Source organism: Rattus rattus, chromosome 1, assembly GCF_011064425.1.
Source record: "Rattus rattus isolate New Zealand chromosome 1, Rrattus_CSIRO_v1, whole genome shotgun sequence".
Lineage (NCBI taxonomy): Eukaryota > Metazoa > Chordata > Mammalia > Rodentia > Muridae > Rattus > Rattus rattus.
In genome coordinates this window covers 46,024,004-46,038,177 of record NC_046154.1, presented here as the reverse complement: position 1 = coordinate 46,038,177, position 14,174 = coordinate 46,024,004, and the positions used below count along the sequence as shown (strand labels likewise).

Below are 14,174 nucleotides of genomic sequence, written 5' to 3'. Positions count from 1 at the left end.
CTCTCTATTCATCTACAACATGGCCCATTGCTTTCTGTTCACAATTTCTGCCTTTGGACAGTCAAAGGAACAAAATTCTGGAGTAAGTAGACCAGCTACAGATACTGACCTAACAATGGATGAGATTATTTTCAATATTGACTACGTGAGAATTCATTTAAGTATGGAATAGAGGAGAAATAGAAAGGAACTGTAGACAACAATTAACAGAAGCACTAGAGGAAATAGTCTCCTCTTTTGTACTGTTATTTTATTACTGTTATTTATTTTGTTACGTCCATATATTATATAAAACATAACAGGGAAAAAAAATCAATAAATTTATAAAATAAATTGAAAATGTTTGGATGAAAAGAAACACAAGAGATTTGCCTTCATGTCTACAGATCTGTCAATATGCTGTTGGTCTTGCATCCTAAGTATCAAGGAAAGATATCCAGCTTGAAACAAAAGTTGACATGCTGAAGGTTAAGCTGCAGTTAGTATGGTGATGGGCCAGAAAACAACAGATTCTTTAAACCTTATCCTAAGATATTGGCTATAATATGCTGATATGTCAAAACACAAGCTTTTATCCAAACAGCAAGAGGAAAGCCTGAGCAAATGAATATAACTTACCTCCACGTTCTCTGTCAGAAGGTAAGCAAATAATACTGTCTTACCACTGTTCCCTGGGGCATTCGTCTCAGCATGCAGGAGGGTGTTAAGAGCAGCTGTAATCAATTAGATCTACTCAGAGGTAAGTTCAAGGCCAAGAATAGGAAAGTACCTGAAGAAATTCTCCGAGGCCAGTACCGTTTCAGAGAATGCCTATATATGCTAGGAGATAATATGGCCTACGTGTTCTTTTCATTCAAAAGGACATTCCCAGGTTCAACCTTGTTGAAAAAGTGGCACCCCTGCACCTGATACCAAGAACTAGGAAACAGGATAAGCTGAGTATAAAGTTATTTAGCAAGCACATGCTAGCTATTCCAGTTTGAACTCTATCAACCGTAAATGTTTAGGGAAATAAAACATTGAAGATGCTCCTCGAGGTGAGGAACAAAGAGGAACTAGGCACTCTCTATATGGAGAACTTCTGTCTCAAGCTAGGCAGAAGAGAAGAGTAGTATCAAAGGCTGACCAGTCCATTTGAAGACTAATATGCGGGGAGGCAGGGCACCAGGAAGAAAGTTAAAAAAAGGACATTTTATGGGTCTGACTAGGAAGTGGGTCTAAGGTAGCCACACCAAAGGTGCCTGACTTGTGACTCTGGAGCAATCTAGTGCCAAAATATCTCAGGACATTTTCAACCCATTGAAGTGTATAAAAATATTGAAGTTAATTCAACAAATTAACACCAAACTTCTAACAGAAGGAATCTCCTCGGCTCTGAAATCAGAGACACTCACTTTTCATCAATTATGTGCAGCGTTTGTTAGAGAAAAAAAAGTAACAAATGTAAAGATTTGCTTTATTTCTATTGGGGGAAGGGATACGATAGATATAACTGTTATCCAATCTGCTGTCCACTGTGTACACACATACCCACACACATACATATACATACACACCAAAAGTCCCCCCCAAAAAACAAAAACCACCCTCAACCTGTACCAATACTTCATATTTTGACCAAAAGAATCGATCCTGGGAAGAAGTGCAAAATGCAAAATCCAATGACCAAGAAATGCTGATAAAACAGCATCATTAATATACAAAATATTTATATTACGGAACTAATAACAGGTGATGTTCTCCATGTCTGTAAAACTTTGGAACAACAGAGCTGATTGTTAAATCTAGTCCATGCCAGCTTCCAAAACCCAGAAGATTTTAGTTAGCTTCATTTTTTGATGCTTCATCAAAATTTTCTACAAGATCTGACAAAAAGAAGAAAGGAAAAAAAAATAAGTAAAATACAAATGAGTCAAAATAGTTGCAACTAGAATTAGTCAAAAAGCAGAAAAGATGAAAACAAACTAGCACATTTCAGTGATAATGACTTTTACAGAACAGCAATCTTAAGGAAATGACTTTTAAAATGTATGCAAAAATAACTATGGTAAATAATATTTTATGTCAGTTATAATGTCACCAAGCTTCTAATATTATTTTATTATTTTGTGTGTATAGGTGTTGTGCCGGGATGTATGTCTGTGTACCACCAGCATGCAATTCTCGAAACCAAAAGAGGTTGTTGGATCCCCAGAACTAGCATTACAGAAGGTTGTGAGCCATCATGTGGCTGGAAATGGAATCCAGGTCCCCAGGAAAAGAAGCCAGTGCTCTTAATTGCTGAGTCATTTCTCTAGCCCCCCAACAAAAATTTTCATCAATAACAATGTATACTGATAATCATTTCAATGTAATACATGCAGGCAACAGAGCTTTGTGGAATATTTTCTGATCCCAAGTTCTGAATGAGAAAGGGACTTCTGTATTCATGAATCTCCTATCATGGGGATCTAGTCTGGATTCCCTGGTCTTTGTGATCTCTGTCTAAAGAATTTCGATAAAACACAAAGAAACAGCATAAATGACAGGTAAAGACATCTGTAATACAGTAGCACATACACTCAAGGGGTAAGTGTGACCTAGACTGCATATTGGGCAGGTCACAGAACAAAGAGCTTTTCTTCAGGGTCTGTGTTCTGTTCAGGTGAGTGGCAGGCCTGTTTCTGACACAAATAGAAGGCAACAGTGTGTCTATGTTCTTTATCAGACAGCCTTCTGCTATACAGTGATCCTTTCTAAGGTTTAGCATTCCTAGAACCAGGCTTAGATAGTATTATGTAATGACAGAGACAGGACTTAAGGGACATTTTTCTGACCTGAAGTTCTAGTCCTTGGTTTTATAGGCTGAGGAGGGTCCAGTGTCTCCTATGCCAGCTAATACCTAGCTAGAAACCTAGCATTATCCATCTTATTCTGAATCAATTGAAATTCAGTCAAATAGAAAAAAATTCTGAAAGTCATCCATGCAGTAAATAAAGAAGATAAAATCTTTTTTTTAAAGTTTTAAACATTACACTATATTATTTTATGGGGTGTTACATTTGTCTATGTATGTGTGCATGTGCATGTGCATGTGTGGGTCAGAGGACAACTTGCGTTACTGATTCTGTCCTTCTACTGTGTGGGTCCCAGGGTCAAGTTGTCAGACTTGGCACCAAGCATCTTTACTAGAACAGTCTCACTGGTCCGAGACAAATTTTAACACTGAGAAAATGTCCTTTACCTGGAACATCATCATCCTCTTCATCAATGTCTTCTGGTTTGGGTGCTTTACTATCCAATACTACAAAAAGTTGATTTGAATATTAGTCACTGAGAACAAAGAGCTTCACAAAACACCTCTAACACTTATCTTCTCTTTGTCTAAATCTCACATGGCTGTTGAATCCAGCCAATCTAGCAAAATGTAGGATTTGACAAGCCTGAACAAAGGTATCCTCCTTTGGTATCCTTTATTATTCTCCGACTAAAAAAAATAGACTTCTTTACCACTTATTTTAATCTAAGTATCTAGCTATGCAGTACGACCACATGACTACTGAAATACGAGGCTCTTTGATTGTTAGAGGCAACAAGACATGTGTGAAATCAAAACCAACCTGGAGATTCAGAATTGATGGTTACTGTATCTATGATGGCAATCATAGAGAAGCACAGTAGCAATTGACAACACTGATCTGAATATTCTATAAGGCACACTTCATTAGTTAAAAAAGAAAACTACAAGTTTTACAAAGCACACAAATGGCATCATAAAAAGTAAAAGAACTACCTTCTGAGGAAAATCCTCTCAGTTTAAGCAAAACACCTTTTTTTGTTTGTTTGTTTTTGAACCAGTCTGTGGCACTGGCTGACCTCAACTTCCCTATACGGTGAGGATAACCCTGAACTTCTGCTGACATACAAGTGTGTGCTATCCCAGCCAGTGCTGCTGGGGACTGAACCAGACACTGTGCATACTAGGTTAGGACTCTGTCGACTGAGCTATGCCCCGAGTTCCAGATGGGATGCTTTTAAAACTGTTAGGTTTCTTAATGACAGCAGGGAAGAGGGGAAAGGTACTAAACTGAAATACATACCTTGTCGTGGGAACTGTTCAGCTAACTTTCTAAGGCTCGTTAAGCTGTCAGCACCAAGCTGACTTAGTATTCCAGGAAGCATTTCTGTGATTGGTTTGGCTTCTGCATGACCAGTAATTGCAAAGGTGTTAGCGGAGAGGGAAGCTTGGACTTTGGGATTGTTGAAATGAATAACTGTTCCATCGTCTTTAATCATGTTCACCTGTATGGGCACAGAAAACAGTGTATTCCACATGCTAGATTCAACTAAAAATATCTTTTAAAAAAGCAGTTTTATCAATTATGGCATCTTGCAGAGTAGCAATCCTATAGTGCTAATAATCTCAGCAGAGACTACAGCAGAGAAAGACCCCCACAATGGATGACAATGGTGCTGGACAGTACAGGTCATTAGAATGGCTATGAAGTAGTCACTCAGGGCTCAGGTGAAGGAAGTTCATGGCCACTTCCTTCTTTAAGTAGAACTACATTCATGAGCCAACTTCTTCATTAAATTAGTTATTCAAACAAAATCAGTGCAATTACCACTTAGTGGGGTAGCATCTTACTTAGAAGAATGGAAGGCAGGAAAAGTCTGCAGTAAAATAACCACTGAAAAAATCCACAAAGATGACACAGAAATTTAATTAGTCAAGCATTTTACTTCTTTGAATGCACAGCAAATTTACCAAATTTTCAACCTATTTTTTTTACTGTTGCTCTTTTTCTTTATTTTTGTCTTTTGAGATAGAGTTTTGCAATGTATCTCAGCCTGGCCTAGAACTCTGCTTGCCTCTGAGTGCTGGAAATAAAGGCATATGTTGTAATGTTTTTTGTTTTGTTTTGTGTTAAATGTGTACATATGCACAACATGTATACAGGAGCCACGGGAGGTTTTAAAAAATCAGATGCCCTGGATCTGAAACATCTGTGGGCTGCTATTTGGATGCTGGGAACCAAAACTGGGTCTTTGGCAAAATCACTAAGCGTTCCTAACTCCTGAGCCACCTCTCCCACCTGTCATGTTATTCTTTACAGGAAGCTTGTCAAGCTCTTTTCTTTTCTTTCCCCACTTTTCAAGATAGAATTTCTCTGTGTAGCCCTGGCTGTCCTAGAATTCACTCTGCAGACCAGGCTGGCCTCAAGCTCTGCCTGCCTCTGCTTTCTTAGCACTGAGATTAAAGGTGTGCAGCCACTACTGCCAGCTTCCTTTTTAACTTTTATTTATTATTTCTTATCATCATAATGGCATGATGGGGGCTGTACCTGTGGAGGTCAGAGGCAGCACCGTAGGGTCTTCCTCTCTCCTCCACCTGTGGGCTTCCAGCATCTAACTTTCGTCAGTAGACTTTTGAAGAGCATCTTGCCCACCCCTAATATATATATATTAGGCCCTTTACTTTTTATTTTGAGACAGTTAATTTTTTTTTAACTTTTTAAACTTTTACTTTATGTGCATGTATATCTGTGTGAGGATGTCAGGTCCCTGGAAGGGACTGGAGTTACAGACAGTTGTAGGCTACCATTCTTGGAATTGAACCGAGGTCCTCTGGAAGAGCAGTCAGTGCTTTTAACCACTGAGTCATTCAGATAAATTCTAAGTTTCCAGGCTGGCCTTGAATTGTGATTCTCTTGCCTCAAGCTTCTACGTATCTGGGACTACAGATTTGTACCAACAAGCTTGACAGTTTTCTCTAATTCTTAAATATTCCTTCTCTGCAAACAAACTCTCCTACACACTTACCCACCAGAACATGTTTTGTTAATAACTAGGAGTTCTTTAACACCATCCTACCATGATTTCTTTAGCTTTTATCAATCTGAATTATTTCAGATTAATTTATTCCACTTTCTTGGGATTTACAGAAACAGCAGAGTGAATGCATGCTATTTAAATTGCTATTTCTCTCTCATGTATTTCCTTTCTGCACTTTTTGTTATGTCTTGCTATGATCTCGTTTACACAAGTTAACTGTGTAAACACTGTCATTCCACCATGAGGTTGACTCCACTCTAAAAGTTCCCTCAGTGCTATGTGCTTATTATATAAAAGGTCAGGAGAGCTAACACTTAACTACTTCAAGGTACATAACTGCCCTTGTCCTGTGCTCTCGGTGTCAGTGGGAAGTGGCTTCTCTTCTTCAGAGGGGTCACCACCACCGACAACACTAGTGGGCAGGAGGAGAAAGTGACTCAAAGTTTCAGCAAGACTGTAAGCAGAGAAATTACAGATATATCCTTGGAAATTACAAAATAATTCCACAAATCACTTCTAATTGTATGTGTGTGTGTGTGTGTGTGTGTGTGTGTGTGTGTGTGTGTGTGTGTGTCACTATTTAATCTTATACCCATCCTTTTCTCAGCACTGCACTGGGCTATATGTAAGGATCTTTTTATGTTTTGTTTTGTTTGTTCTGAGACAATCTCACCACGTAGTCCTTCCTGGCCTTGAATTTACAGAAATTCACAGTCCCTGCCTCCAAAGTGCTGGGATTAAAATTGTATATTATGTAATATGTATATTTAAGGTTCTTTGAAGTGTATCATACACAGTAAGGGTTCAATGCTGCTGCTTTAAACAAATGGCACAACTCAATTTATAGCAATTTTAGGAGGTAAATTATATTATTCTGAAAATGACTGCAGCTTTGGTAGAAAAGCTAAATGGTAAAGTGGCTAAAATCCGGGGAGGTCTGGGAGGTTAACGCTGGATATGAAGGGAGGTGCCTTGGATCTACTCAAGTCCCCTGGTTTATAAGAGACAAGAATAAAGGGAGAATTGTTCAATGGTGATTTCCAAATCACAAGGTTCAATGAAGAATTTCTACACACACTGTTGGGCATGAAAAGTGGCACTATTGGAATTTGAGACATTCTTGACTTACAAACACTAAAGTCATAATTCATTTGAAATCTATACTGTTCTTCATGCTAGAGAAGTAAATACAGAGGACAGTAATCCTGGTTAAACATAGACCCAAGGACAAACAGCTGGCTACATGTGGACTAAGTACTTAAACGAATTAGTTTCTCAACTTACTGTCTGGTTTCCTGTCTACTATGCCATCCTCTTGCTTAAAATATTCATTTGTGGGGTTGGGGATTTAGCTCAGTGGTAGAGCGCTTGCCTAGCAAGCGCAAGGCCCTGGGTTTGGTCCCCAGCTCCGAGAAAAAAAAAATATTCATTTGTTTATAAAAATCCAATTCTCTGCAAGCGTATCAATTACTTGTCTCAGAATATAGGTCAAATGGAAATCAAAACCATTACAGATAGGTGGAGAATATATCTCATTGGCTACAAAGAAGCCAACATAGGGTCAAAACCAATGCATTTATGAGTTTTCTTTCTTGTTGGGCTTCTCTTCCAGGCCATAAGACAGGTTTATTGGGGAGGGGGCATTAGGTGTTTGGGGATATGTGTAGGTAATGTGGAAGGGACAAGAGGAGAGGAAAAGGCTAAAAATAAGAAAGTACAACTGAAAAGATCAAAAGCCAGCTATCTTAACATAGTATCCACTCTGGTTTTTAACATTCCTTAGTTCAAATCTAGAATTCCAATCCTTGTTAGGTATGACACCAGGGGCTGGTGAAATTCTACAAGCATCAGCTCTTTGATTTGTAACTAATAACTCATCGGGGCTATGAAGCTGAAGTGGAGTAACACGTGTTCACATGGCTCGCTGTCTAATTAGTTCCCACATGACTGTAACTTAGAAATGACAGGTTATGAATAATACTTTCTCTACCATCGCTGGCAAATGGTTAGTGTGCAGTTGACACGCAGTCAGTGTTGACTGCCATTAAGTCCTTCAGTGTCAGTTTTAGTTGCAACAGAACCATGGCCACATAAAGCGCAGCATTATAAGTATATTTACTAACTAGGGCTGAAGATGTTGCTCAGTAAGAGAGTGTTGAACTTCCAATACCTCCAAAAAGAAAAATTACTGTGTCCTTACTTTATTATGACACAATTATTTTAATAAATTGTAATTTGAAGGACCACAGGAGCTGGAAAGATGGCTAGGTGAGTAAGATCACTTACTGTGCAAGCATTAAGACCTGAGTTCAAATCCCCAAAACCCATAGAGAAAGTTGGGAGTAATTCACTGCTGCCTGTAGCCCTAACACTTGGGGGAATGAGGGAGGAATGAGGATTCCTGGGGCTCACTGGCTGCCAGCCTAGCTCCAGATTCAGTCAGATACCTGTTTCAAAGGCGTAAGGCAGAGAATGACAGAAAGCGTGCATACATGCATGAACTGCCACACACATGTACACATAACATACACAGCACTCTGGAGGCTAAGGTAGGACAAACAGCCATAAACGCTTCTGAATTTAAACAAAAACAAACATTTAGAAATACATATCCTTGGAGATACTACATGGATAAAGTCAACACCACAAAGCAGGATGTGGTGGTCTACACTACAATCCCAGCTGAGGTAGAAAGACTATTGAAAGCTTAAGGCCAACCTGTAAGACCTTATCTCACGGAACAAACATGGGCTGGAGAAATGGCTCAATGTTTATGAGCACTTGTTACTCTACCAGAAGACCTGGGTTCGGTTCCCTGCACCCATAACTCCAGTTTTGGGCTATCTAATGCCTTCTCTTAAGACCTCCCTGGACACCAGGCATGTATGTAGTAAACATAGATGCTGCAGACAAACCATGCATATACGTAAAATAAAAATGAATGAATGTTCTCAAAAATATTGAGGCTGGAGAGATAGCTAAGTGGTTGAGAGCACTGGCTGCTTTTCCAGAGGATCTATGTTCAATTCACAGCACTCACATGGCAGCTCATAACTGCCTGTAATTCCAGTTCCGGGGGATCTAACAGACACACGTGTAGGCAAAACACTAATCTACATAAAATAAAAAAAAAAACCACACGAATTAATCTTTACTACAAAGGAAATATACCTTTTATCTCTATATACAACTGTTTCTTAGACAAGGGTAATTTTTTTCCATCAAAGAACTGTCTCACAGTATTTAGAAGTAATTTTCTTTTATTGTGGCAGTGACTGTTTTTGAGATAGGGTCTTCCCATTCAGTCAAAGCTGGTATGAACTTGTACTGGGGTGCAAACTCCCAAGGGCTGGGATTGTAGGGGTGGACCAAGACAGCCAGCTCAGGGACATGTTTGACTGTTGCCACTACAGTGTTGGGGGTGTTACTAGCAATTAGTGGACAGAGGCCAGGTAAACCATGAAACATCCCACAGAGCACTAGAGAACTGACCAGAACTATCTGTTCCAAAATATCAGTATGAATGAGGTTCGATATATGAATGGGTTAGAGATAGAAAGTTAGTAGAGCTATAAATTTCATAAATATTTTCAATTATGTTAGCTTTCGTATTATTAGAGTTTGTGTCTGTTGTAGCTTACTACTAAGTTGTGGCTTTTACTTAGGGTAAATAAATATTTCTAGTGTTGTCAGGATTAAACCCAAGGAGTCTAGTACACTGGCAAGTACTTTATAACTGAGCTATATCTTGCAAGAGAAGTCAAAATTAGGTTTGGGGGTATCTTTTTTCTCTAATATATATGTCCATGGTTGAGACTATCTGATTTTTTTTTCCCCCAAGACAGGATTTCTCTGTGTAGTCCTTGCTGCCCTGGGACTAACACTGAAGACCAGGCAAGCCTCAAAATCAGGGATCTGCCTGTCTCTGCCCTCCCCTACCCCAAGTGTTGAGATTAAAGGCATGCGTCACTACATACAGCCTCTCTGAAATTTTAGGTCAATGCGGATATATAAAAGTTTTGGGGCTAGTAAGATGACTCAGCAGGTAAAGGTGCTTGCCGCCAAGCCTAATGACCTGAGTAAGACTTCTAGGACCCACACAGTAGATTGATTACCAACTTTCAAAAAATTTCCCTTCACCTCCACACACCACCAGCTTTCCACCATGAATAGATATACATTTTAAAAAGACAATATATAAAAGCTTTCAACAGCACAGAAAAAAAACTTGAAATTAGTTATGCAAATCAGACTAATTTTTAAGAATGCTGTTACCTCAAGTTGAAAGGAGAAAAAACCGCATATGTTGTGTATTTTCTATGACTTTATCAATACTGATTGTGAAGGCAGATTTAAAGGAGGTTAATTTTGGTCATTTGCATGTGCATGCAATTTTACACCTTGTCTCTAAGATGCTAATCTTACTAGCATTTATCTATTAAGAACCTCAGTGATAGCCAGTGAGACAGTACATGCCTTAAATCCAGCATTCTAGAGACAGAGGTAGGGAGATCTCTGAGTTCAAGACTAATCTGGTCTACAGTATGTTCCAGGGCAGCCAAGGCTACATAGTGAGACCCAGTCAATATGGCCTCAGCCTCATGTTCCTGTCTAGGCCTTCCCCACCATGATGGGACTGCACTCTCAAACTGAGAGCCAAATAAACCCTTCCTTCAAGATGCTTTGGTCAAGTATTTTGTCACAGCAATGAGAAAAATAATAGACTTTTAAAAGTTATTACTTTTGAAAGAGTCTTAATAAAACCAACCGACTGAATGCAGTCACAGTTATGCATCACTATGGAGAAACAGGCAACTATCCAGTGAGATAATAGCTTAAAAAAGATAAAAACAAGCCTTTAATGCCAGCACTTGGGAGGCAAAGGCAGCAGATCTCTGAGTTCTACACAGTGAGTTCTAGGACAGCCAGGGCTACATAGTGAAACACTGTCTTGAAAATACCAAAATAAATAAATACTAAAAATAAGGAAGAAAGACAGGGAGGGAATCAAATCCATATACAACCAATGCTAGATGTTTTTAGATGAGGTAATAGACTTTATAGCATAGAAGATGAATTTATGGTAAAAATAAAGTCTCACTTGAAAAAAAATATTGGGCTTTACTCCTACACCATTAGAAACAACAACCTGCTAGGTACCAGGCCACATCCTCTGTTAAATATCAATACTAAGGAGGCAAAATCACAAGTTAGAGGCCAGTCCAGCATACAGAGTGACCCAAAGAAACAAAGCAAAACAGAAGAAATCTTACTTTACACTGACGTTCAAGAGCAGTTTCATAACTGTCATGTATGCAAATATTTAAGCCTAAAGCGTGAAAAGCCCTACCTGCCTACTAAAGTCATTTCATCCCAAAGCAAATCTAACCACTACCCTTTCAAAGACACATACGTGAAGTATTAGAGATTCTTCCAAGCTAGTATTTTCATTTGAAAAGTCAAAAGAACTGTGCATGTGCTCTCTCTCTATAATTTGAGTTTTCAAAGTGTTCATACCTCTTCAATACCAGCTATATTGTTCACAGCCAGTTTCTTTAGTGAACTCTGAAGCTTTTTGTCATCAGCAGTAGCTGTCCTATGCACCACCTTCTTCTTCCTGCGAGCTGTCCCCTGGAAAATGATTAGACAGAGGTGTTACTAAGCACAACAACTGGCTACAGCAACCACATCCTCCTGGCTACAATCTAAAATCCACATTGGAAAAACTAACCAAACGGCAGTGATTAACAAGACCACACAGTGTTGTGATATTCAGTCGACAACTAAAGGCAATTATAGTCAGTTATTACTCCTTTCTAATGTCTAGATTTTATCATTTCAATAGACTATGCTTCAAAATACTGTTTGTCAATAGAACAGAATTTATAACTCTGTGCTTAATAACTTTCAAGCATTGTATACTTTCACAGAATCCCTGTCAGCCCCTGCCAATAAAATCTAAGGATGGTCCAAAATCTCAGAACTATTACATATTGAGAATTAAATTCCTATGAGTGAGTACTCCAGAGTCTAGGAATCCAGAATGAAAACATCAAGATTTTACTTAAGTTCCTATATTATAATAAGAGAAAAATGTCGACAAGTATTTAAACAAATAGATCATTTCAAACAGGGTAAAAGCAAAGCACTGTTTTACTAGAAATGAGACCCAAGGTCAGGAAGGAAGGATCCAAGCAGAAGGAAACAAGATCGAACTTGTCTTCTAGGCAGAGGGGTGCCCATGTGGCTACAACAGAATGAATAAAGAGGAAAGGAGAAGGAAATGAAATCAGACAGGCACACAAGGGCCACACCATGTAGATTACAATCTCACAGGTAAGAGCTCAATTTTATTCTCATTGCAATAGGAAGCTGCTGACAGAGCCTTCATCTGACCTGTTTACTTTTATCTAAGGTTGCCACATGGAAGTTGGACCTGGAGGCTATAACAGAGACCAGTCAGAGGGCTGGTGCACAGTATGGTGAGAGACTAGAGTTGTGGTAGTACCTGAGGATGGTCAGAATGTCACGAGACAAGATAACTGCTGATGGGTTAGATGTGATATATGACGGTAAGTCAGGATTTTGGCACAAAGTTAAAAGTTGTAACTATTTACTAAGTCATAAAAAGTTCATTTCTCTATTGGTCACTAGAAATACAGCGGTGGAGATAATGCTCAGAGCACTTGTTCCTAGCACCCATGTCAGGCAACCCACAATTGCCTATAACTCCAGCATCAGGGGACCCAATGCCCTCTTTTGGCCACGGATGACACCAGCAGACACAGAGACACATACACAAAAAATATATTTAAAAAAAGAAATACATTTTCCATTTAAAAACTATTTAAAATAATGGATTAATTTTCTGGGTCATTAAAAAAAATGTAACCAACATCAGAGCTGCAATACTACCAAAAGCCAGGGTCTTTAGTCTCTCAATAGCTCCTCAGGGACTTACAGAAGAGAGCTGGGGTTCTCTCTCAGCAATCCCAGTGGGAGACAAAAAGCTCTGGCTGCAAAGGTTCTGATGACGCTCAGCTGTAACAGATCACTATGTACAAAGATGGTCGTTGATGAAGCATCCCTAACTCAGGGCTAGCTCAGTTGCTTGCTCTACATGTTTAAGACAGCATATTGCTATCTAGTGAAGCAGTCTGCAATCCAGAGTGCTGTGATTATAGGGTGTGCCACCATGCAGAGCTACTCTATTGAAATGGTCCTCAGACACTTCAACTAAGTTACCTATAGTCCCAGCACACAAAGATGCAGAGGAAGGATTGCTTAAAAGTTTGAGGCTAGTCTGGCCCACATATCAAATCCTGAGCAGCATGGACTTTAGAGTGAGACTCTGTTGTCATCCCCCCCGTCCCCCAAAAACCCCGAGTTCAACATGTCTACAGACTTAACAGTTCACAAATCTTCCTTATCTCCTAGATTTTATAGTTGGTAATACCACAATCCCACACTAAATAAAAGCCTGGGAAACACCTTAATTCTTCTCTATGCCTTTCATCTCCCCACACCCACCTTTCATTAAATCATGTCAGTCCAACCCCTAAATTTGTGTACTATGTGTAAGCAACAGCTTCTAGACTATTCTGTATTTGATCCCATTTCATCCCATTTTTCACACTGCCACCAGTTCTAAAACAGTGAGGTTGTACTCAGACGCACAGAGATCCACCTGGCTCTGCCTCCAGAGCCCTGGAATTAAAGGCCAGTGCTACCACACCCAGCCATTCCCTTCTTAAAATCCTTCAGAAGTTGTCTACTGTGAATGGATGAAATCCCAAGCTCCTTAGAATAGCATATAAAAAGTGTGACGGAGCCCAAACTACCTGATCATCTCATCCCTACCATTCTCTATCCATTGTATACTCTAAACTAGCTGTACCAAACTAAAGCTAGCCATCTGTAAAGTTCCATGCTCTCTCAGCACCCTATGTGCAATGGGCACATAGGCACATGATATCCCCCATTTTAGCCTACCTCTCACTAGCCCTTTCATTTGCTGGTCTAATGATTAGATTCTTACTTAACCTTTAAATCCCAGCATGACTCTCCTAAATAAAACACTTTGTTCTTTTATTACAATACTTGCTATTCTTCATTGTACTTGTGAATGTGACTCTCTTCTATGCTGAGCTATGCCAATGTCAAAAGCAAGAAACTTGTTTATTTACTATGCCTGGCACAAAGTAGGTATTCAGTTAACAGTAGATAAATTCATGCAAATACCAACCACAACATTAAAAATAGATAATTATGGGCTTGGGATATGACTCAGTAGGTCAAGTGTATGTGCCAAACGTAAGGAACTGAGTATGGGCAACCAACATAAAAAGTAGGAACAGCTG

The 14,174-nt window shown here is 39.2% G+C and overlaps 1 protein-coding gene across 2 annotated transcripts in view; it reads right to left on the bottom strand.

Moving 5' to 3' along the window:
* Positions 1 to 203: 203 nt before the first annotated feature.
* Positions 204 to 14,174, bottom strand: part of Btf3l4 (basic transcription factor 3 like 4) — a 19,257-nt gene continuing 5,286 nt past the window's right edge. For both annotated transcript variants that reach the window (XM_032900552.1, XM_032900542.1), the window contains exons 3-6: positions 11,332 to 11,445; positions 4,080 to 4,281; positions 3,224 to 3,283; positions 204 to 1,865 (exon numbers count right to left, since the gene is read on the bottom strand). In XM_032900552.1, coding sequence (XP_032756443.1) covers positions 1,819 to 1,865; positions 3,224 to 3,283; positions 4,080 to 4,281; positions 11,332 to 11,445 — 423 coding nt within the window. In that variant the 3' untranslated portion in view covers positions 204 to 1,818. The remainder of the gene's footprint in view (positions 1,866 to 3,223; positions 3,284 to 4,079; positions 4,282 to 11,331; positions 11,446 to 14,174) is intronic.